Source organism: Hirundo rustica, chromosome 6 (genome assembly GCF_015227805.2).
Source record: "Hirundo rustica isolate bHirRus1 chromosome 6, bHirRus1.pri.v3, whole genome shotgun sequence".
In the NCBI taxonomy this organism is placed as follows: domain Eukaryota; kingdom Metazoa; phylum Chordata; class Aves; order Passeriformes; family Hirundinidae; genus Hirundo; species Hirundo rustica.
Window position 1 is genome coordinate 10,813,031 of NC_053455.1, and position 24,560 is coordinate 10,837,590.

At 42.5% G+C, this 24,560-nt stretch overlaps 2 protein-coding genes and 1 non-coding gene across 11 annotated transcripts; 1 reads left to right on the forward strand and 2 right to left on the reverse strand.

Moving 5' to 3' along the window:
- Positions 1–16: 16 nt before the first annotated feature.
- On the forward strand, positions 17–17,994 carry CINP (cyclin dependent kinase 2 interacting protein). Of its 7 annotated transcripts, none has more exons than XR_005701296.2 (6): positions 17–74; positions 1,321–1,489; positions 2,673–2,799; positions 4,416–4,545; positions 6,007–6,284; positions 17,854–17,994. XR_005701296.2 is itself a non-coding variant. In XM_040066878.1 (5 exons), the coding sequence occupies exons 1-5, from the start codon at positions 68–70 to the stop codon at positions 6,207–6,209; spliced, it is 636 nt and encodes a 211-aa protein (XP_039922812.1). In that variant the 5' UTR covers positions 17–67; the 3' UTR covers positions 6,210–6,341. The 7 variants fall into 7 exon arrangements, 1 of the variants encoding a protein (XP_039922812.1); XR_005701297.2 differs by lacking the exon at positions 17,854–17,994 and adding an exon at positions 7,562–8,256; XR_005701295.2 differs by lacking the exon at positions 17–74 and adding an exon at positions 197–325.
- ZNF839 (zinc finger protein 839) lies at positions 8,903–19,649 on the reverse strand. Of its 3 annotated transcripts, XM_040066876.2 has the most exons (9): positions 19,131–19,229; positions 18,197–18,252; positions 17,347–17,983; positions 15,351–15,602; positions 14,480–14,572; positions 13,989–14,141; positions 12,740–12,880; positions 11,952–12,090; positions 8,903–10,332 (listed from the first exon to the last, which is right to left on the reverse strand). In XM_040066876.2, exons 1-9 carry the CDS (start codon positions 19,224–19,226, stop codon positions 9,353–9,355), a joined length of 2,547 nt encoding a protein of 848 aa, XP_039922810.1. In that variant the 5' UTR covers positions 19,227–19,229; the 3' UTR covers positions 8,903–9,352. The 3 variants fall into 3 exon arrangements, with proteins under 3 accessions (XP_039922810.1, XP_039922808.1, XP_039922809.2); XM_040066874.2 differs by having other exon boundaries at positions 17,347–18,252; positions 19,131–19,649; XM_040066875.2 differs by having other exon boundaries at positions 17,347–18,249.
- A 1,116-nt stretch (positions 19,650–20,765) lies between these two features.
- Positions 20,766–20,839, reverse strand: TRNAI-AAU (transfer RNA isoleucine (anticodon AAU)). The gene has a single exon. It is a non-coding gene; the product is annotated as a tRNA-Ile (tRNA).
- Positions 20,840–24,560: the final 3,721 nt, after the last annotated feature.

The window sequence follows — 24,560 nt, forward strand, 5'->3', positions numbered from 1 at the left end:
GCGCTGCCGGGGGCCGGGCTGGGCGGGGCCGGACGTGAGCGAATTTCCGCGGGGCGGCGGGGCCGCCATGGCGGGTGAGTGAGGGAGGGAGGGAGGGAGCCGGAGGGGCGGATGGGGGAGCAGCAGGGAGCAGCCAGAGGCGGGGTTCCGGCGTTTCCGCAGCAGACTAACGGGGTTTAATATGCCCGTGGTGCTCTGCCAGCCCACCGGGGCTGCTGCTGTCACACCCCGGTGTGCACCGTGTCCAGCACCTCGCTCATGCCCCGGGTGGAGCGCCCACCCCCCCCCATGGGTTTAACCACATCTCTGTATAAATATCTAACGGGTGGGTGTAAGAGAATTGAGCCAGGCTCTTCTCGGTGCTGCCAACTAGCCGGATGGACAGAAGCTGTTGCACAGGAAGTTCCACCTGAACATGGAGAACTTGGTTACTGTGCAGTGACCGACCCCTGAAACAGAAGAGCCAGAGAGGTTGTGGAGTCTCCTTCACTGGAGATATCCAAGAACCGTCTGGACGCAATCCTGTGCCATGTGCTCTGGGATGGCCCTGCTTGAGCAGGAAGGTTGGGCCCGCTGACCCACTGCGGCCCTTCCCAACCTGACCCATTCTGTGATTTTGTGTGGATTTTACATCTTTTGATGTGATGAACTCTTTTCAGGCATCTCTGTGGATAAAAGAGATAAAAGAGATGCCAGCAAGCGTTCAGGCAGGGCGTTTGGCTTGGCTTTGAGCCCTGCTTTGGCTGCCAGGGCAGGGCCTGAAGTGCAAAGGTGGGGCTGCTTGGTGTAATGAGAGGATATGTTCTTACAGCCATCTGCTCTCCAAGGAGACACCGTGACACGAGAGCTTTGTGCTCAGCAGTGAAGCATCCACCAGCTTCAGCAGGACCCAGCCTTTGCCCAAACTCTTGCAGCTCACGTGTTGCTGTGAATTAATTCTGACATTCATGGCATGAGCACTGTATGCATGCACAGTAATTGCTGCCATGATTTCTCTGTCATACACTGCATTAGCATCTGGCTGTCATTTGATGGCAGAAGACTGCTAGATCTGCCAGCGCTACAAAGCCACTGCTGTCTGTGCTGCAACTTCACAACACAGAATGTGCTTGCATTTGTTTCATAACATGGTTTTCTTGCAAATAGTAATATATGAGGAATTAGATTTCATTACCAAAGACAGATAACGTAAATTTTATTTTACTTTAATCGGTAATATTTATCAGTAAAGCAAGGAAATCCTTCACACAAATAGCTGCTGGACACTGATTTGTTTCTGTACGCTTTAAATGGCTTCAATATCTTTATTTTTTCATACAGCAAAAAGTCCTCCTGATAGTACTCCAAGAAGGCCTGTTTTATCTGTCAGTGCAAGAAAAATTAAAGATAATGCAGCAGACTGGCATAATTTAATGATGAAATGGGAGAGACTGAATGATAATGGATTTACTACAGCAAACAAAATAGTCAACATGAGGATCGGTGAGCAGTAAGTATGCTAATGCACGCAAATAAAGCTAGCATAAAAATTGCTTCTATTGAGAGAATTAATCTGCTTTCTTCACTAGAAAGTTCTTTTGGGAGATGGGAAACGAACATGTCACAGTGGATAAGCTAGCTCTTAGATCAAACTCAGCAGCTGCATTTTGGTTACATAAACTATTTACGTTCAAATAATATCTCGTATAGTAATGATATTTGTAAGAAATGGGAAATATTTTTTTAAATATTCAAACATAGCATATTTTAAATACTTACATAATGTACCAAGTTCAAAGCTAATTCTATAAACCTCAGCCCATGTGAGTTCCCTTGTTCGCTTGCATATTTTACAGTGAAGCGTAAAAACCTCAAGTCAAAAGTGCAGAAGATTTTTAAAAAGAATCAGTGATTTGTACAGACAAAAAATTGTAATAGTGATGATTTAAAACAAAACCAACAAAGAACCAACAAAAATACCCCACCACAACCACCATTAAAAAAAAAAAAATCCCACAGCAAAACTGAAAAAAACCACTTTGGTAGAGCTTTTATTTTCATGCTGTAATGAAAAACCTTAACTAACAGGGCTTTGAGCAGCTTCTCCAGAGTCCTGACAGCTGAAGAAGGTTTGTCTGACAGGTACAAGCTGAGGAATATTTTGCTGTAATGGTGCCAGATGTTGCCTTTGCTCTTCAGCAGCTCTCTCTCTCTGGTCTAAGTTTACAGCTGGTGTGGGAAAGTCTGCCAGACAGGGTGGGGGTCTGTACATTGGCTGCTCTGGGGTCACAAATAAATGACTTGGATGACATTTGCACAAAGGTGAGTTTGTGGTCAGGTACCAGGTTGTCCTGTGGAGCAGCTGAAGCCTGGGTGTACCATGTTGATGATGGCAGAACAACCTCCAGCACAGGGGCAAGGTAAAGAGGGAAAAAGTGTTATCTTAACACCTGCAAATGTTTTTTCAAGCACATGTTCTAAGGTAGAGTAGTTCTGTTTCTCTCTGAAGATTATGGTACTATCCCCATTTGCTCACATGGCCAGCTATACTTTGTGCTGTTTTTATGTAAGAATTCTCATGAACAGCCTGTGAGTGAGAGATTTTGTGGGATCAGACCACAAGGACTTTAAGTCTGCATTGCTCAAGTGAACCTATACGTAGTTGTTTACGCTGCCTCATGTTTCTATTTTAGATTTCAAGACAAGAAACTGGAGATAGCATGTGATAACAATGCCACAGAACCTGAAAAGCCAACCCGAAAGTACAATGAAGAGCTGGACAATTGCTGTGCAGAATTACTTGAGACCTTAAATCATATGGTAATATTCATTTTTCAGACTTAGTCATTATGAATCAATTCCAAGTGTGCTCAAGTAACAAGGAAATGTCTTGAAATATTTATTGTAGACAGAAAATTGGGATTTTCATTCATAGTTCTTTGACTTCAAACCTAAATAACTATAAATCCAGAGTTCACCCTTTATTTGATTGATTGGTAAATTTGAAAGTTGGTTTTACATCTTCGGTTGACTTATAGTTCTACTCCCCCCTTTATGCAGTGATCTGGAAACAAATCGTACAAAGAATGCATTCCAAAGCTGCACCTGTTTTCTATTTCTCATCCTGGCTATTCCCTCTGTTTAGAACAAAAGAAACAGCAAAGCATAAAGCAGTGCTTTACCTGCCATCATATCCTTGCAGCTGTCTTTGATCGGACATAATGCAGTCATATTTTTAGTCTGCCTGCCTGTATTTGCTGTGCAGATCTTCTCTGGAGAGTGGAATAAGATAATTATTACGTAACCCATCTTTTTTTCTGGATACCTTGCTAGGAACTAATGTCATCTGTCAATTTGACAGGGAGCAAACAGTTTTTTCTTCCAGATATTGTAATTTTAAATTATTTTTAAAGCTTTTTAATATTATAATTTTTAATCTTATAATTATAATAATATTTATAATTATTTTTTAAACTAAACTAAATTATTTTAAAACTTTTACAGCCTTTTGCCAAAGTGGAGGCCCATTAAAAGGATGGTAGATCTGTTTTTTAATATAGACAGGATACAGTCCTCCAGTATTTAGAAAAAGCAGGAAACTGGCTAGATTTCCCTCAGATTTCGTTCTGTGGGAAAAATGTGTGGGGATTGTCTTTTTCCCTTTTTTTTTTCCCCTTGATATACTTTTGTATTCAGACTACAAATGCATTGATGAAAGTTTTTACTCTTCCTGAATAACAGGAGTCTAAGCAGGCAGTGTTAGATTAGATACTAAACATAGCTATGACCTAATTTATTTTTCATTCCTTAGGAGTTTATGTGAGCTTACAGGTTCACAGATGTACCTGTGGTTTAGCTGCTTGATGTAAAGATACTGCCTGCAAGCTTCATTTTGGTGGAAATCTTCCTACCCAAATGCACAAAGTCAGAGGCACATGAAGGAAGTGGATGGAATGACCTATTTTTTGAAGCAAGCTGATAGATCAGCCTAGGTGTATTGTCAGTAGTAGCTTGAGCTGCTTTTCTCACCTGCTGCTGATCTTTTGAAATTAAAGTCATCTCGATATGGTAATGTAAGAAAATGTCTTGATAGGGCTTGTGCTATACCGGTGTGATGTTTTTCCCCAGTGCTAAGTTGCTATAGGAAAAGCTAGGGAGGTGAACAAATGAGAGGGCTTTAGTATATTTCTACATGTAGAAAACAAAAGAATGTCCAAAACAGAGTCATATCAGCAGTGTTCAAAAATTTCAGGGTATCTCATATTAAGTCTTTATATAGATTCCAGTTTTGATTCCTGTCTGGAGTTAAAAAATGTGAGTTAGAAATGTTAATATTAAATAGTTTTTATAAATAGCTTGTTTTATAAAAATGCTTAAGATTATAGTAGCCTAATGTTCCTGAGATATTCATTATATTCCATGTTCATCATTTTCAGACAAAAATACAACTAAAAATGGAAAAGCTTACTTCAACTACTAAAGCAATCTGTGACTTGGAAACATTCCACCATGGAGCTGGGAATTGCACGGCACCCTTCTTTCATACATGGCCCACACCATACTTCTGTAAGTAAAATATTGATTATCTTAGCTAATTACATTGTGTCATCAGTGTCATCTAATTTATGACTGAAAAATAAGCCCTGTTATTTGGATGTCTTGCTGAGAGGGAGGGAGTGCTGTCTCCTTTACAATTGACTAATCTAATCAATAAACACATGAATGCACCACTTGGTTTAGGGTTACTGCTGATGACTGCCAAGCATTGTCTGACATGCAACAATTACAGCATAGAACTAAATTTGTCAGCAGCTTGCAGTGTCCAAGCTGCAACAGCCACGGCCTCTGCAGGCAGAGATGTATTTGCAACTTGCTGGTGTTAAGCTGCAGGCTTAACTACTTGACTTGTTACTTGATGCTGAAATTAAATCCTTGAATGTGAAGAGCAAGCTATACCTCAGTTAATTCTCAAGCAGCCAAAGAAAAATACCTCTGATCTCAGTGTCAATCAAGACAAGAAATGTTACACTCTACTGTTAATATTAATTCTTTTAGCGTTCGCTTGATGGCAAAAGGTGCTGCCTCCCAACTGGTATTACCCCAGTTTTAAAGCTGTCTGAATTTAAAAGAAGCCTGATTGCATGCAAACCAACTGCCTTCTTTGTGAGGTGAAAATCATACCTCTGTGAAGCTCTGCTTCTTACTTCACTGCCACAGTTTAGCAGGAATCTTATATATTAGTTTCTGCCAGCTTAAAAGAATAACAAAGACAACTGCTGTCAAAACACCCGTTGTGACTGAATCCTTTAGTGATGCTGTCTGCTCCATGAAATACTAAATCCTTCTGAAGGCAATGATAGTTCAGGCTAAGTTAGAAGCACAAGAATCACTCTCTTTAAAAATAATTTGTGTGGTTATTTTTTAGTAATTTAAACAATGAAGGATTACAGATGCATTTTAAACCCCCTACCAGTTTGATTAATGTAACTAGTAACAACTTCTGCAATAAATGCTTCAGTTTGGTCTGTTGGGGTTTTTTACTGTCATTTTTCACTATTGGTATTGCTCATTGGTGATCGTGCATTGCTGAAGTGCATCACAGCATGTGAGGCCATCCTTAATATTAGCTAAAATCCAAGAGCGACTCTAAAATGTGAAGCTTGTATTGCAGGATAGCATTACCAAATTGTAAAATCAAATTCCAGTTATTTGAGAAACAGCTGTAACTGGTAATTTTATAGTGGGTCCTGAGAACCAGTACAACTGCTTACTCTATAATTAAATGCGGACTCATGCCAAAACCAGCAGTGTGTGAAATACATCCCAAAGCTGAGGAAATTGTTTAGCATTTCATATTCTAACGTAAAAACAACATTAATACTGTAAAAAAAAAAGATGCCTAAATTTGGGGAATAGCTTATATGAGGTTGGGTTTTTTTATGATCCATGTATTATGAGTATAATTTAGGTTTTAGAGAATTGCTTAAATGTTCTGGTCAATGTGTGTGGTTTTTCAATCCATTTCAGATGAGGTTTCTCTGAAGCTGTCTGAAATGTACAAGAAGGAACTACAACTCAAGCAAACAATTGTACAAGACATTGCTCATTCTGCTGACCAGGATCTGATGATGGTGTATTTATCATCATGGTTGTACCAGCCTTACATTGAGAACAGCAGCATGCTGCTGCTCGAAGCCATGCTGCTGGAAACAGGACACAGGCAGTGCTAGAATTCTAAAGGTTACATGGCTGGCTCCTAGTGATGCTTATATGAAACTGATTTGGCATGTTGCAAGGCTTACCAAGTAAGTTGATTTTTTGTAAAACTTATTAAAAATATTTTTCTCTATTCATATTCCTTACTTTGTCTGGGCTGATAACGCCTTGTCCTGCGTGGGACAATCTAGTTTTGGTTGTTTTTATCTATTTTAAGGGCAACACAGAGGCTACAAGTAGGAGGCTAAATGCTCTGTAATCAGAAAGAGGCAAGACTGCTTGGTGGTCTGGGGATTCAATGCATGTAGAAGCTACAACAAAATATGTTACTTCCTTCCAAGTCTGGACAGCCTAAAATATCTACATGGTCCCTCTTGCCATAGAAATTCAACACTTCTTGATCTTTCATGGGCTTTTTTTTTTTTGCATGAATTAACAGGGCAAATGGTTTTGTACTTGCTTTGTAAGTGAAGGAAAGGAAAGCACAAAAAAAATCCAAAAGGATCCACATAATTTGGTATGTGATTCTGAAATGCTGTTGCAGCATTTCTGGTTTGGTTTTGATTCTGGTGTTGTTGGGTACGTCACCCTCAAAAGTGATCCAAGTCTGAACCAGCACCCAGGAAAGGTTTAGTACAACTCAGCATTCTACAGTCATTATATAATAAGGTCTTGTCTCTTTTAATTAATTCTAACTTTTCTTTTTTTTTTTTTAAGAGATGTTTCATGAAAGCATCCATTGAATAAAACAAAACCTACTTTAGTCAAGGCTGTATCCCATCTTGTTTGCTGCCTGTCACAGAGCTCAGGGAGTTTTTTCTTTGGGTCACTGTTACTGATGTCAAGTGGTTTTGGTTTGAAGGTGTGTCCATCCCTCTGTACTGATAGGAAAAGCAGGGTCACTTACCTAATTAGCCCTAAGCTGAAACCTCATAAGCTTAGTAAGGGAAATACATCTGTTTCCTGCAGAACCAGGATAGACAGACATGAATTGGAAAGTTTTCTTGAAATGTTACTCTGTTGAACAATGAGGTTATTTTCTGGCAGCTAGTAAGAGTTTTATTCTTAGCCCACAATTCCAGCATCTAGAAATTCTACTGTAGTTCAAGGAGAATAAAGTTAGGAACAGCTTTGTTGGGTTTTGTTATTTTTTCAGTGGAAGTGTTTCACTTAATTAATCTGAGTTGGGCCAGACCAATGTCACTATGGAAACATCTTGGTACTTCAAAAAATATTTTCCAAGGAGAAAAGACTGGTTCACATATAGAATTGTTCTTTTAAGATGAGAGTAGGTGTATTGTATTTCCCAGCATGTGAAAATTGATAGGGAAGGAAAAATTGAAGCAAGTTTTCATTTTCTGCACAGGTGGAAATTGTGGTTTGTTCTCATTTCTTAAGAAGAAAAAAGCTCTTCAGGAAGGGGTCTTCACATTCAAGACCCTCTTGCTTATTGACTGTTGTTGGGTATTGGAAGATTACTGCAAAATCACTGCAGAGATGTTTTGTCATTCTACCTCTAGGCAGTTGATTGTTGTATTTGTAGCCCTCAAATATAATTATTAGACAGTCAGTACAAAAGAGGATCATAAAGAATTGCTCACTGCAATCAACGACTTTGAAAGATCAGCAGAATTTTGCTTTGTATGCTACCTTCACTTACAAGGTAGGTCTGTATCCTCTGTAAAAGCGGGAAAAAAAACCCAAAACAAATAGTTACTTGTTAATGTGCAGTATCTTTCACAACTAGTCATAAAAGGCAACATTTTGGGTAATCAAATTCATCTTCTACTATCTATGCAACCAAGAAAAAAAAACCAAAAAAGCCTAACCCAAATATGTTTAAAGGGATGTAGAGCAGTTTATTTAATCTGCAAATTGCATTCTGTTTAGATTCAATTTTAGTGTTTTTCTTCAGTCACAATACCATGAAAAAGAATCAGTGTTCATACTCAATTTAAGAACAACTCTCCTGTCCTTGGCAGATTTGTCCAATTGTCCCAGTAGCTGCATCTATTCAGCAATGAGGTGACACACACTTTTTAAGGATGTTATCACTTTTCACTAATATCTGCTCATTTAATACTATTCTTTTTCACCTGCTAAACTTCTTGAAAGAAAAGACAGTGCCTTGGACAAGATGCTGGTAGGAGGTCTCCACAAAAATATAATCTGATCCAAGGATGAGATTGAAAGTATGACAAAAATTCAAGTAATTTGCCAAGTTTCCTCCCTGCCTAGAGCAACAGTCTCTTTGTATTATGATTAAACAGTACAAGGTAGTGTGGAGTTACTGGAAAGGTCCAAGGGTAGAATTGATAAAGGATGCATCCTCTGAAAAGAAAACAAGGAGTCTAATACCAGTCAAACAAAGACAGGCCATGACAGACTAAAGCAAAAAAAGGATTTGGTACCTAATTAAGGAAAATTAGATCACTACTTACGCACCTTCCCATTTATGTCTATGTAACAGCAATTTTAAAAGGTGTGGCTAAACATCAGACAAGCAACTTAATACACTTCCAACTGTTCAGTAAAAATCAGATCTTGTTTGAGGCTATTTTTGTCTCTTAACTCAGTTGAATGCTTATTTCACTAAGGATCAGCTAGGCTGTCACATTATTCCCAGAATGCACAAGGGTGGATTATACTTAAACCTGCCCATTTTTCCAGGCAGATTTATGTGCATCAAGTCTAGATGCTTATGAATATTCAAGACACCTTTTAAAAAGCGCAATAACAGTGTTTTGTAATCTCAGTGGCACAGAAAATGCACATTTTTAACACAGCTTTTATTTTACCCATATACAGCTTGCCAGTACACAGCACATCACTGCTGAACAGCAGTACAACTTACTGCATTTTTGGATGGCTAGAGAGAAAAGGAACTACGTAACAAAAGGGAACAGTGCAAGGTTTAGGGTTGACAAGATTTCCACTTTCCACCCATCCCCAACATATAAAGCAAATAGAACAATGTTAATTCTAGAATTTTTGGTTGCAATGCTGCTAGATTTATATAAACATAAGTTATAAAAAGTACGGGGCATAGAAACCGTTTACAAATAAGTTAAATTTCAATTATCTCAGTATTCACATTAGAAAAATATACATTTTATAATCAGTCTTTTCCAGAAGAAAGCTTATAGGGTATCCTAATTTATGGCTCCAATTCACTTTGCGAGAGCAAAATATCTTCACTTTGGCCACCTGCTTCCATTGCCAGTAGTGCTTCCACTGTTTCCAGAGGTATCCCTTCAGATGTGCGAATGTGCATTGTAGTACCATTGGAATCAGTCACAATAACGATGCCTTCAGCCTGAGACAAAACAGCAGTGTCTGGATGAGACAAGATAAGCCCATCTGAAGTCTGAATAAAAATCTGTTCGTGTCCCTGAGACAAAAAATCATGGCTCTCATCAGAAATCTCAAAAGCCACAGTTTCATCTACCGTAACTGCATTTGCCAGCTCCTGTGCTTCCTGTGTCCCACAAGGATATTCACTCTCGTTTTTGAAAGCATTTTCCTGGTTCCCATGAGCGGACAGGGAGGCTCCCTGGACAGCGTTCTGGTGCGACTGAGTCTGAGCACTCTGGGGGTACTTTATTGGCACAACGTTCGTTGAAAAAACTTTTTCAAGCTCCTGTATCTCATCAGTCATATCAGCATTATGGACTTGCTCAGAACGTTCTTTAATTGCAAAATTAGGGTTTTCTTCTTGCAGTTCACGATATTTTTGACCGTGACCATTTTCTTCATTCGTGGGTAGGCTGCTGCTCTGCCTGGCCGCCGCCTGCTCTGACGCGGAGCCGCGGAGCTCAGGAGCCGCCGCGCTCCCGCTCACAAAGCGCGCCTGACCCGGCCCGGCCGAGCCGCCCGCTCCGACAGGCAGCACCACTTCAGTGTGCAGCAGAGAAACTTCACCTGCCACCCCCGGTCCCTGTGTGCTCACGGGCTGGGGATACTCTATCCTCATTTCCACAGTCTGGGAGAAGGTACCTGCATTTTCACCATCGATTCTAACTCCCGAATCAGCAAGTGAATTATGTTCCTCTGCTGGCTGTAATGTAGTTCCAGTTGTACAGCAAGTGATGTGCCTATCTTCTGAAAGCAGGATTTCTCCATTTAATGGATTAAAACCTGAAAAGGGGAAAGAAGTATTATTTCGTTGGGCAATCTAATATTGCATGTCAAAAAAAAATTATTTTTCAGCAATAGTCCAGCTTTTCCTCCAAAATTATTTCCCTATTTTGCTTCCCTCAAATTAGCAAACCTGAAGCACTGAACAGGAGTTTCATAGAACTTCCCAATGAGAAAGTCACTATAAAAAAATATTTAAGGAATTTTTGAATAGTGTTATTTTATCAAGTATTTCTATATTAAGAGGCCTTACATTAAGGGGCAGCATTTTTCTGTTCATCCTGAAGACAGCCTGGGCTGAAAGGCAAACTCAGTTTTCTTCCATCATGCAGTCAGTAACATTAAAAGATAAAGACTTTACCAGGCACAAACTTGTCAGCTGCTCATCCTCATCACTTTTAGTAAGTTGATGGAAGCATTTAAAATTCTGTTTAAATTTCTGTTCCTAATCAAGCTCACCCTGGATTCATAATTGTCATCAGGTTACTACATATAACTAGCTGTGCTAAGAGCCCCAGCAGCACTTTTTGTCCTGTGCCAGAAAAGGTAAAAACCACAAGAAATGCAGTGTCCTACCAGTTAATTGACCTGGACCTGACCAGGGTCCCAAACCCTGAAAAGTAGTTGACACTGCAGTTGTATGAGCTGTCAGTCTTTATTATTAAAGGTCAAAAGGAATAAGTAAGTCAGTTTGCTTTTGAATTTTTTTTTTGTTATTAAACATACCACTGCACAAAAAAAGAGACCTAACACTGCAGAGAGGACTATTTTTAACATTTTGCACTAGCTAACACCCTACTAGCAGGTGCAAGCAAAATGTAATTTTAAAAACTCATAGCCCAGAAAAAAATCAGAGTGCAGCAAGAAAGTAAGCATGGTCATGCAGAGACCCTTTCAGAGAAAGAAAATCTAAGGGAGGAGAACAAAAATAACCATTGGCTGAAAGACATGCAAAGGGCAAAAGCAAAGCCACTTACAGCAACACCAGAACAAGGTATTTATAAAGTGGATGGTACTGATAAACGTATTTTACTAGACATTTACTTTCCTTTCACTGTTACCCTGCTAATCTGAAGGGCAGCAGGATGAAACATGAAGAAGGAATAAAAAGAAAGGCAACCACCTGAAGACTGTGGTGCAAAATGGTGCTTTGATTCCAATACAAGATGTATTCCAATAATGGATGTAGGACAGCCTACACCAGCTCTCCCTCTCCAAGTTCCACAAAGCTCTGGTAATTCTGCTACTGTAGCTGGCTGGGGCCAAGAGGAAGGAGGTGCACTCTGCTTCCTCCTCCTCTGCTCTCCCATAGCTGACACAATGGTCACGCACTCAGAGGGACAGGACAGACAGGAAGCACACAGCAGAGGACAGTCCTATGCTCCTAAGTAGTATCCATAACTGATTATCATGCATCCAGGATTAAGCTACTGCTGTCTGCATCATCTGTAACTTTTCCCTCCTCATGAGGCCTTTCCAGTTAAACAGCTGCTTTCGAAGGACCTGGGAAGCAAGTCAAAAAATGAAACTGTAAGACAAAAACCACAGTAGCTTGAACAACAAAGATTTGTTCAGCTCCTCCGTGAACAGAACAGAACTGGAAAATCTGAAGAGGTTACCATCCTTTTCAAACAGTGTACACAAACTCCCACTCTTTTCTTTCACTTCATCTTGACTGGCATAAGCATTGTTCACAGTCTCTGTTACATCTTCTATCTTGGTCCTTTTGGCTGGTGGCAACAGCTCTTCCCCTGAGCTCTGTCAATACAAGACATGATTAACTGCTGCCCCTGTAACAGTTGACAATATTGGCAAAGATAACTGGGAATATCATGACAATGAACTGCTGATCCTTGAAAACAGGATTTACACTAAAGGTCTTCCTAAGAGGTAAGGATTTAAACACTTCGCCAAAACTCCAAGGGGACAAAAAAGCTCTCTGCTACAGCTCTAAACAGACTGAAGCTCATCAACTGACTTATCAGAAAGAAAAAAACCTGTTTTCATGCCCCTCTATCTGCCACCAATTAGCAGAGCAACCACTTCTCCATCGTCTGAACCTGCTGTAGATTAGGCCATTTCTTCTAACACAGGTTGGAATCTGTGGAGCCCCCAGTTACCAGCACCTCAACAAAATTCTTCTGTCCCTGTATCAAAGACCTGTAAGTCTTTGATACTCTGTCCTGAATACTACCAAGCGTCATCCCAAAGCACAGACTTGGTGTGCTAGTTCATATGCCCTGTTCTGATACCACAGCAGAGTATTTTCAGTATTTGTGACCACAAAAGCCTTACTTTAAAATGACTCAGATAATACTAGCATGATTTTGTAAGGAATAATTCTGCATTTTTTCAAGTTTTAATTTGTCTTAGTTTCACTGTTAATCTTCACAAAGGTATTCCATACCTCAGCTGACCGTTTTTGTCCCAGTATGTCCACAGGCACTTGCTCACTAACCATTTTAATTACACATTGTGAATAAGAGCCTGCACCTTGAATCTTCTGTTCTCCACTGAGTATTTCTGTGATTCCTAGAGATTCAGCAACCTTCAAAAACAGATATAAGGAAAAAAAGTAAAAGTTACTCTTTCAGATCTGAATACAAAATGCTGAAATACAGATTATTTTTCTTAAAATTGAACTAGAACTACATCATGTCTAGCCTGACAATCACTTCAGCTCAATGCAAGTGTTTAGACTCCGATGTCTTCTACTAGCCTTCACACTGACACATGACCTTCATTTGAAGGTGACTGTTAACAGGCAAACTTGAAAGAATTATGGTTATATATAGAACCCAGGGACAGTCACTCAGAGCAGTATTTAATAAAGCTTATTGAGGCTCTCCATCATATAAAAAACATTGAAGTCTTCCTGTTTAGAGTATCTCTGCGTAGTTAAGGTTTTCCCCCCCCCCCCCCCCACATTCCATTCCCGTGCCTCCTCCTTATGTACGTGTGCTACTATCCAGCTTCTCCAGGCTAGGTTGTTTTGGCATTTGGTTTGGTCTTGTTTTTCTTTTTTAAAGAGCATCATTCTATATTAAGGATGCACATGAACACAGAAGAGAAGCAAGAAAGATGTTCCATCTGTCTTTCCAGATACAGCTCCATAAACAATGAATCTGGAGTCACTGAAATAACAGTTTGCAATTTTATTAATGTAGTCGCTACCTTTCACGTTTGTTATTGTGACTGTGAACTGCATAGATGCATTCATTCTGCCCTCATTTTGCAATGAAATGACTTATCTCTTTAAATCAAGGGCACTCATTTTAAATATAGACCCCCCCCTTCCTGATCAAACATCAGGATGCACTTTTATAGGTGGCTAATGCTAAATAAACCTTGCAGTAATATGCAGCTTCATACTACCCTAGATACGCAAGGCAGGTATCCGCACTGCTAGAATTGTTTTTTAATGTTTCTAGTGTATCCACTGATATAAACTAGAATTGCAGTTTTATTATGGATTTCTTCTTCTTCTTGGTATATTGTTGGACTTTTCACAATAATGTCTATTTTTGCTAATTAAAAATCATGTTTTCAAGTAAGTTCACCTGCAGGAGAAAGCTTATCAGAGAAAATTAAAAACGTGAAGCATTCAAAATAAAGCAAGCAAACGAACCAACCACAGTTCCAGAGTGCTTTATTACCTTAGCATCTTTTACTTCAACAGGCTGCTGGCAATTCACAGAATCAGAATTACTGAGGTGATCATAAGCCATTTTCTTGACCATGTTATGCAAATCTTCAAATTCCCTATACACATCTGCAAAGTAAGCTTTGGCTGGATATCCTTTTTCCACCTAGGAATAAGAGAGGAATAGAAAAGGGCTTTTTTCTCCCTCCCTATACTTTAAAAAAAGATTAAATTGAAATCTGTCAATTTTGTTCTGTTCAACATTTTAAAATAGAAACATTCAAGTCAAAAGACTGTGGAATATTCAAAATGCCACTGAACCAGACAGCAAAAAGCAAGGTTTTGAGTTGAGATCTACTCAGAGTTTTGCCTGCATAAAACTGAACATCTGCATGTTGCACAATACTAATGTAGAAAATTCAATTATATCTCTAAAGGAATATTTTTATGTATACTAATGGACACATCCCTAAAATAATTTAATATTTTTATGTAAAAACTCACCTTCATCAACAGAAACTCATACACTGTAACAAGCTTTGTAAGACGTGGGAGAGCCAGCTCCATTAAGTCTTCATTATCACATTGTTGTATTAGCTGTCAAAAGCCAGAATGAGATTATTAGGAAAAAGCAGCCCACACGTTATGCACCCCATTTTCAAAACGTAAAATAAATATCACTACTTTTTTTTGACTGTATGCTGTATGTTTAGGCAGCTTCAAGAATAGATGCAAACTAACTAACTCCAAAATGGGTTAAGTTACAAAACCTCACAATAGTTACTGCTCATGTACGGACAAAACTCAGTCCCACAAATATTGCCAATTCATAACAAGCACAGCAACCTCAGTAGCTTTAGTAGCCATAAATGATCTACAACACACAGAAAACAATGAACAAATTGTGTTACTTGGATTTCAATCCCCATTCTATCCTCCCCCAAGACCTTCTTTGTGGGTTTGGTTTCGGTTTTTTAATTACTATTTCTTTTATTGTGTTGGAGGAGATATATAGTAGTAGCTAGTAACTTTCCTTCTCCAGAAAAAAGGGTAGCAACAATATATCTACATGTCAAAAGTCCTTTTCCAAACTGAGTTCCCATTTTCCCTTTTTCCAGTGTTCTGTTGAAGTATTTTTTTCTTAAAAAAACATTTTCTTCTTACAAACCATCTAAGGCTTTTACCTTGTCCATACATGAGGATGTAAAAAAAAAAAAAAAAAAAAAAAAAAAAAAAAAAAAAAAAAAAAAAAAAAAAAAAAAAAGGTTTTTTTTGAAAATAATTCATTGAAGATATCTGAGCTAAAAAAAGGGGTGGGAGGGGAATAGGGCAGGGGAAAAATAACTTGTGAAGTAATTGCAGAAGAGAACCATACCTCTTTTAACCTAGCTTTTCTTCTGAATACATTGTGTTCTGCTGACACACTACTAAGTGACTTTGAAGGGGACTGACCAGGTCTGCTAAGCCTTCCAGAACACCTGGATCTTCCACCCATCCTGGGCCGACCACGTCTCTTTGGTCTTCTGGGTCTTCCAGGTCCTTTTGGTATTACAGGCCCCCGGTGTCCTGAACTGGTTTCATTTGGTTGTTCTGCCAGCAAGTGTCTGCTTTCCTTACACTCTGAAGCCTTAATTAAAAGGAAAAGTATTTATTCACTGCTTTAAACAGTTTTGAGGAAGACAGTTTTAGAATTAAGTTTGTCATCTATGCAAACAATAAATAGCATATTGAAGTAATGCAAAGCCAGATACAAGCATAACTTGCAAAGAAAGTTGTGGAATAAGTCCAACACATTAGTAAGACTGCTACTTCTGCATCACACATATGCCATTATTTGCAAAGTTAGCATTTTTTAACCACAAGATCTCATACAAAATAAGAAGATTAACTAAACGTAATGAAAGAGATGTTTTAAGTGGCTTAAATACATTTAATACTTTTGAAATAAAATATGTCCTCTTTAGATAAAGAGGTTGTAGAAATAAAGCTTAATTAGCAGTAAAACATACTCAAAGAATAATTTGGGTTTCATTGTAACCATGTCAAGGCATGAAGACTTTATAAGAGAGACAAAAACTCTGACATCATGAACAGTGACAAGTGCAGTAATTAAATATCAAAATGTACTGCCCAGTTACCACATTTCAAAATCCTATCTTCCCTAGGAATACAGCTAGGAAGCAGCCTCTGTTATAAGCTCACACAGGAAGTTAAAGTACCTTTTATGTTTAAGTTATCATTATAAGTTCAGTGTAAAACTTTTTAACTGTTCAAAGCAGTGACTTCTTATTTAAATATCTTCCAAGCTAAAATTTCTAAGATGTTCCAGCATCTTTCAAGAAACAAGTTTATAATAGTACTGAGGTACATCAGGCTTCTTTGCATAACCTGTACATTTGCATCCCAACATTCAGTAACTCCCTACTATTCTACTGATTAGGAAAGCTCTATAAATGGCAAATTTATGTCAGTTCTATCCAGGGATTAAATTACTAAATTAGTTCTAAATTTGATATAGGACTAGGGGTTGAGCATGGGGATCTTGATTGGCTTCCTGTCTGTATCAAACCACAATAATTCAGAGAGCACACTTCAGTATTCTGCAATTCTCTTTTTCCAGAGATGGCAACTGAGTTTAGAGATTGAGAGAAGGTTTGTTTGCTGCACTGGCACCTTAAGCTGTAAATTTTCACTTTCCTGAGAACAACTTCACAATTACAAAGACAAGTAATAAATGCGACACCCCTGCATCTAAACGAGTACTTTTTCCTAGCCAGCAGCTGCATCAGCTCTTGCTGCAAAATGTTAGGAGTCATTTCAATATTAAAAGAGAAACTTTTCTTTGAAGTGACCAGCTTAGAACATCACAGGAAAAAAATGGCAGCTGAGGCAGCTTCCACCCCAGGGACTCAAATTTCAGTGTTTGGTGTGCAGGGTTTCAAAGCCTCACTTTGAAAACCTGCTCTAGGAAAAGTTGCAGTTCACTGTTGTGTTCCAAATAAGAGATTTTTCTGTGATGACATTATTTCAGCAACAAAAAATGAGAGAGCAGATGATGTGCTGCTGTCATGCTAAAAGCTGTAACTTATCCAAATGCAGAGAAGAATGTCATTTATGCAGACATGGTGAAAACTTATGTCAGAAACCCAGTAAGAAATGAACACTCAGAGCACATTTAGTTGTATGTGTCTGTGCAAGAGTACTATTGCTGCAGCACTGCAAGAGGCAATTTGCTTTTTAAAGGACTTCAATGGGAAATTTGCCTAATGTAGTCTATCAGTCGGTATTTCTGAGCAGTACAAGACTGTGCAGCTACAGAACTACCATTCTACTTTCCACAGAACTGACAGGTTTTTTAAGTAACACTTTACCTGTTCTCCAGCCTTTGAATCAACAGTTTCTTCCAGACTGGTAGCTAGTGCTTTCTCATGATTTAAAGTGACAGCAATTGAATCCAAATGTATTGGACTCATCATTTCCTCTTCCACAAATATACTTCCATTAGGCTTATTTAGAGGTATTTTCTGAGGTGAAGACTCCAGCTCTCCATGGTCTGGGTTAAGTTTATAATGTCTTGCTAAGCCTCCTTTTCCTATGTAAGATTTTTCACAAGTCTGACATTTAAATGTTTTGGGTTTCAGATTGTAATTTGAAGAACTGAATAATGCATCCTTTCCCTTCACCTTCCCTTCTTCATCATCTTCTATACTCAGCTCAGAGTAGTCATCAGAATCAGACTGATGACCATGGGCCAAATCCTCCATTTTAATGAATTTATAATCTTTAGCTTTGTATTTGGGGGGGCGTGAAATCCGTCCAGAACGAGTTTTCACCTTCAAGGATTTCTTTAACTTGTCGTCCTTTTGCTTTTTTTCAAGGCTTGGTGTACTTGCTGAACTGCCTGCAGCCACGGTAGGATTTGGAGACCTTGAAGATGATGCTGTGGCACAAGCAGCCCTCCGTCCATTCACCATCTTAGATAGGGGAATCTTGTCCACAGACACTGAGCTGTGAGAGGGTAAAGGCCTCTGCATAAGCAACTGAACCAGAGACTCAGAAGAACTATGCAGGAATAGCTGCTGCTGCTCAGTTCCTGAAACAGGCTGTATCCTAATTATCTGGGGATTAATAACGCCAAGTCCTGGTATGCTAGAATTCCTACCAACTGGCTGACTCAGCGTTATGCTTTTGGACTGGATGGGTGCCAATGATGTCACTGACCCTTCGGTTTCCTTCATCTGTCCTGGCTGAGCTTGGACACAAATGGCTTCCAGCTGCTTTTGTGGAAAAAAGGAAGAGTTGCAATTACACAGATACAGTAATAATAAATAAATACAATACTTATCAAGATAATACACACATGCCCTTAAAGCAAAGCGTGAAGAAACCGCTGCACATCATAAGCTTTCCATCTTAATGCATCAAAGCACAGATCCCCTTCCTTCAAGGCATGGGTTTTCCTGCACATTTTCTGCTGTGACTGCTGTTCAGCTAAAGCATGTAAAGTCTGCTCTAAGGCCATGTCACAGCTTTGTTTCCTACTAGCAGGCCTGGCTGGAATAGCAGAGTTATGCCACCCCCCAGGCACATTCACAACCTTCAGCAAACCCCGCACACGGGAAAACTACAGTCTGCTACATGACACAGGCCAAATGCCCAGTCCAGGACATCCTATGAAACGTGTTCACTTCACAAAAACTTTGTGGTGATGATTCACAGAATCAGATGCTACTATTCATCTCCCTTACAGGTTCTCTGTTTCATCCAAATTTCTGCCACAGTTCAAATCAATTACTTCACAACCTGCACCCCAATCGTGGGTTGAAAGCCCAGGAACCTGCAAGAAGCATGCAGTAACTTCTTTTGTATCACCACTTAACCACTACGAAACAGCTCTGCTAAGCTGTTCTTGGCTGTGCGTGTTGTCAGACCAAAATACTGGCCACAGCAGCTGTCAACTACATTCAAACACGGATTTTCCTAAACCACACTGAAAGCTGTGCCTTTGAGCTATGGGACTGCAGTCTACACCTGAGAGCAGGTGCGACTGAGGAGAACGAAAAAAAAAAAAAAAAAAAATTAAACCCGCCAGAGCCGTAGTTTTCATCACCAACGGAGCGCCACAACCTCCCTCCAGCCCAGCCCTCGAGGTTACCTTCTGCGGGAGGAGGCGGGCGGCCGCCGCGGCCCTGCCCTGCTGCAGGGCGACCTGCTGGGCCACGCTCTGCAGCTGCCGGGCGGCGTTCTGCATGATGCCGCCCGCGGGGCACGGCTGCGGCGGGGGCGCGGCGGCCGCCGCCGGCTTCAGCTGCTCCTGGGCCTTGCTCACTTGCTCGATGACCCGCCGGAGCTCCGCGGGGGCCAGCGGCGCGGCGGCGGGACGGGGCGGCGACGGCGGCTCCGGGCTCTCCAGCAGCCGCAGCTGCTCGCCGGCGTTCGGCCCCGCGCCCTCCGCCCGCAGGTACAGCACGGTGCCGCTCGCCGCCCCCGCGCCGGCTTCCAGGGCGGCCAAGCTCTGCACCAGCTCCTCCGTCACCGCCAGCAGCTCCGCGCCGCTGCCGCCGCCCTCCTCTCCCTCCGCCGCCGCCTCGCCGGGGGGAGCCCCGGGGGGCTCGTCCTCAGCGGGGGGAGGGGGCGGCAGCGCCCCGGCGCCCCCCGCCCCGGGAGCCGCCATCTTGGCAGGCGCGGGCGGGCGGGCGCCGCATCGGCGGCCGCCCCGGCGGTGTCGGCGGCGCGGGGGATGCGTGGGGCACCGGCAGCGGGGCCAATGGCGCCCCCGGCAGCGCCCGCCGCGCCCCCCCCGGGGCGGGGCCGCCCGGCACCGACGGCGGCTCGCGCGGGCAGAAACCGCCCGGAGCTCCTGGCCCCAGGTGGGGCTGGAGGTGGGACCCGCGGGCGGAGTTACCGTGGGTTGGGATGCTCCGCTGTTCGAGCTCAGGAAAAGTACAGGAGGGATGGAGTTCCTAGAGCGGGTACAGTGGAAGACAGTGGGGGATAGTTGCGGGATTGGAAGCGTCTGTCTTACGACAAAAGGATGAGGGAGTCGCGCCTTTGCAGCTTCGTGAAGAGACAACTCAGAGGAGACCTCACGACTGTGTATAAATGTCTAAAGGAGCTTGTGCCGAGAGAATGGATCCACGCTTTTCTCGGAGGTACCAGCCTCTAGGATACGAGATGACTGACAGAAACTGATGCACAGAAAGTTCCACCTGAACATGCGGAAGAACTTAGCTGTGCAGGTTTACCGAGCACTGAAACGGGTTGCTCAGAGAGGTTGTGGAGTCTCCCTCAGCTGGAGATATCCCAGAACGGTCAGGACGCAGTCCTGTAGGACAAGTGTGTTTAGCGGGGATGTCGGACGAGTTACGGTCTCCTCCAACGCGACCCATTCTGTGAATGTCTGCTCCGCCACTCGCTGTCACCGGGCGAGGTTCCGGGCGGGGGAGCGCGTGTCACGGGGGAAGGGCAGCCCACACAGAAAAGAGCCCGAAGGGGTCACCGACAGCACGCTGTAGCCGCCCGCGCAGAAACAGAAATCGCCTTCTGCCGGAGCCGGCCGGGCTCCATCAGCCGCAGGAACGCGATAAAGCTCGGTCCGTGCTGCAGCCGCCCTGGGTGCTCGAGCCCCGCACAGACAGACAGACAGACACACACACCCCGGCCCGCTCCGCGCCGTGCCCTTGTGCAGAGGTCACACGGCGTCTCAGCAGAACCGCGTGAGGTGGGTGGGAATAGCTGGGACAAACTGTAGAGATGAAAAAAAAGAGGAAAAAGAAAAAGTAGTCGGCTGTGGCCCGTACGGGGATCGAACCCGCGACCTTGGCGTTATTAGCACCACGCTCTAACCAACTGAGCTAACCGGCCGCCTATTATTCGGGCTGCCTCTGGAAGACATAAAGACAGAATGGTGAGAATGTTCCACCCTTTAGCTGGGGTAGCGAAGGTGTGTCTTCGCTAGAAGACTGGGTGTCCCCGGGAGCGCCGGACCCGGGCCCGCACATATGGAAACACACGCTTAACTCACGCTTAACATGCTTAACAGCAAAACCAAGAAGCAAATCGGAAAACTTCCCGGCCCTATAGAGAGATGCAGCGCCCGGTAGGAAACAACCATAACTCGGGATCGGGGACAACTTCGCCTCTAAGTCAACAGGCTTCTTCAAGTTTACTAGGATACAATTCCAGTTTCTTTAATTAAAATACTTGAACATTTTTAAAATGCTCCTACTATTCTGTTTAACGCCCTATTGGGATCTTGTTTTGCACGGACAAACATTTCGCCTTTTCCTAGTGTTTTGATTTTTACTACATACGCTGCATAGAAAAGACAACTTTTCTGCTCACCTTTGAAGCCTACGTTAAAGTACAGGATGTCCATTTAGCAAGAGGCAAACACCGGGGGGCGGCGACAGGGAGGGGATGACACAGCTCTCCAAAACGCAGGTTTTTGGAGACAGCTCGGTGAGGGGAACACAGCCCCTGGTCTCTTCCCGGGGTGGTCTCTATGCCGGGCTGGCGGTGCGGCTGCTCTCCCCATCCCGCAGTGGCGCGCAGGATCCGCCAGGGATCAGGCCATCACCTGGGATGAATCTGAGCCCGCCGGGGCGCTGCTCCGGCCACGGGAGATTTGTCAGCAGAAAGGGCGCACCGCTGGATTTATGGAGCACATCTCTTGTCCCCAGGGCTCCCCTCCTTAACGCCCCATCCACGGGCGGCTCAGCCCCGCCATCCCCGGGGAGTCGTGTCCGTGGTGTTGTCCCGAACGTGGGCTCGGTACGGGGTGCGCCGCGCAAATTGACACCTCGAGGCGAAGAATTTTTGGGTTTTATTCTAGCTTGAGCAAAGCAGGGAGCTGGGTGGTAACCCACAGAAGTCTAGCTCAGTGATCATCAAAACTTTACGCTTGCTGTACCTTTTAACAAACAAAGCCATCAGCACTCCTTGGTTACCAACTACATAACTTTTCTATTAATTAGTATTCAAGCCACTATTCGCTAGTAGCATGTTGCTTCTCATGTTAATTAGTCCGCAGGCTCAGTTTTTGTTTCCAGTCGAGACTGAGGGACTGAGGTCCCTTTTGGGTAGGTGGCCAATGGGTTGCGATCTCTGCCGAAATTACGTTTCCCCCAGTTAATGCTCCATTCTTCTGTCTTCGGTCCTGATGGCTCTCGTCCAGACAGCCCGTTCACTTAAAAAAAAAAAAAATTAAAAAAAAATTTATCTGAGGGAGCGACATCCACAGTCCCCCCGCACCTGGGCGCGCACCTGGCGGGCGGGGGCGCGGCGCTGGCAACCCCGTGCTCACTGCGCATGCGCATCCGGCGGTGCCGTGTGCAGCGGGCCGCCGCGCGGGGCTGGCGCATGCGCGGTTGCCGGGGCGACTGGAACACAACATGGCGGCCTGAGGGGAGCGCCGGGAGCGGGGCCGGGTCGGGCTCGGCCCGGCCGCTCATCCGTTAACCCCGGCATCTGCGGAACGGCGCGGAAGGCACAGAGGCACAGTAAGGGGGTGCGAGGGAAGATCTCGGGCCCTTTCTGAGGGATGGTGCGGGACCGGAGCCTCCAGGGAGGCTGACGGTCACCGAGGGGGCCGTGGTCTCAGGGTGTACCCGCGCCGAGGGGGCCGTAGGTGCTTCTGTAGCCCCTGGAAACGCCGTCCCTGCAGCCCGTGGGCAGCTCATGGGCCTCGCATGCCAACGCTGGTCTCTTCGTGCCGCTCCTCCGCAACAAGGTGTAAATAGGTCTTTTCTCTCGGCTCTTGCGGGGCATCACCCTGGCTGCCGGTGTCTCCAAGTGCTTTCTCAGGAACTGCCAAGTTTTCTTGGTTCGGCACGCCTTGCCTTCCATTGCTTAGCATCCTTCACATCATCCCGTGTCACACCCTGCACATCTGGTGTGTCTCTGAGTGCAATAATTGCGTACCATGGCCTTGAAGCTCAACTTCTTGCTGCTTCCTTTATTTCTTTGGTGATTTCTCTCTTCCCACGTCTATCGATGGCATACTTAAATATCATAGCTTTTCCTTCCTCAGTATCTGGCATATTTGTAACAAAGTGTCTCCTTTCGATTTTTATAGTACTCTCTTTTGACTACTCTTGTGCTGTCTTTTGTGTCATCTTGGATTAGATTCTTTAATTCTAAATGATTATTAATTTTCCACGCTCTCTAGTTACAATGATTGGGTGTTGTCTTTGAGTTCCATCACTTGCCCATAATTTATATTTAGATTGTTCCTTATTTCCTGGGTTTTCTAGCCTCTTGCACATTAAACTCTTATTCTGTTGAATGATTCATAGCCATGAACCCTTTTTTGGGGTGTTGGATGAGTTCCTATTGTTACAACTTGTTCTTCCCAACCTTTATTTCCCTTTCCAGTAACAATTCTGTGCTTGAACGTCTGTGTGTGCTGAAACAGAGGGGAGGGAAGGGAGAGGTTAGATAACATCTATTGTTACAGATGCATGAAAGAACTCTACCCAGTGATCAGGTCTCTTTTATTCTTCAATGTTCTATGCAAATGTAATTAGAACACTTCCTTTAATATATCCTCAAAACTTTCAGTTTTACAACGCTCATAAAATTTTTAACATTTCTTTCAGTCTTCATCTTTGACCACAACAAATTCAGATAATCTGACTGGAAGTAAGTTTTGTTTTGTAGCTGTACGATTTTCATAGCTTAAAGTTGCCAGGCTCAGACCTGGCTTTTTTTTGTTCTGCATGTGTTTGAAGTCTTTTGTTTTGGTGGATTCTTTTTGTTGCCTGGTCACTCCCAGGATGTGATCACACCATGATCAGGATGGTGCTGAAGTGGATTTTTAAGAATCTCCAGAAATCTTGGCTTGTTAGTGCAAATTTAATTTTTTTAGTACGCCAGAAATCTAAATTTTATTTCTTCTTATTTTATGTAAACTTCTATGCTGTTATTCTTCCAACGCTCGATTTTCTTTCAGATACTGATTAAACAATAACTAACTTGTCATGTGATCATATCATTTTGGCCCTAGGAGAAAATCCCTCTGATTGTAGTGACCTGTTTTGTTCAGAGTTTACACGTTGACTTTATCCTTTGAAGAGACATTTCAAATAATGCAATTTTCCTTCCTGATTCCACTCTTTATTCAGTCAATTGAAATTATTCAGGCCTTTGCTTCATTCTTTTCACTGGATGGATCTCATAAGTGCCAGGTTAAGGCCTCATTTGTTGGTTATGTGTGGGGTATTTATTTTGTCTACAGACCACTCTGTTGTAAAAGAATTACAATAACAACCTTTACAGGCTTACATGGAAAAGATCTTCAGTGCTGTAAGAATGTTTTAAAATGTGTAAAAGATTAAGTCTTTGTACAGTATTAGAATTATGCAATTTAAAATTTAAACAACTCAAGTTGTCTTGAGCCCTCCACTGTCATCTGGGCTTCTCTTGTACATGTAAAATGCATTTATAAATAAATATATAAACATAACCAAGTAGTATAAACATAAACTATCTGACTTCTTTAAATACCTGAAGATATTTTCAATACATTTGTACAATAATGCTTTCCCTGCATATCTCTGCCCAAGTACTTTGGTTGATTAACACA

Bases quoted from the DNA above. Each gene is read 5' to 3' on its own strand.
- CINP (XM_040066878.1), top strand. The intron at 1,490-2,672 runs GTAAGTATGCTA...TTTCTATTTTAG, and splicing joins AACATGAGGATCGGTGAGCA to ATTTCAAGACAAGAAACTGG. The intron at 4,546-6,006 runs GTAAGTAAAATA...AATCCATTTCAG, and splicing joins ATGGCCCACACCATACTTCT to ATGAGGTTTCTCTGAAGCTG.
- ZNF839 (XM_040066874.2), bottom strand. From the start codon at position 19,649: ATGGCGGCTCCCGGGGCGGGGGGCGCCGGGGCGCTGCCGCCCCCTCCC. The intron at 18,253-19,130 runs GTAACCTCGAGG...TTTCCACAAAAG, and splicing joins CCCGCCTCCTCCCGCAGAAG to CAGCTGGAAGCCATTTGTGT. The intron at 12,881-13,988 runs GTAATAAAGCAC...CTGTTTTTGAAG, and splicing joins TTGAAGTAAAAGATGCTAAG to GTTGCTGAATCTCTAGGAAT.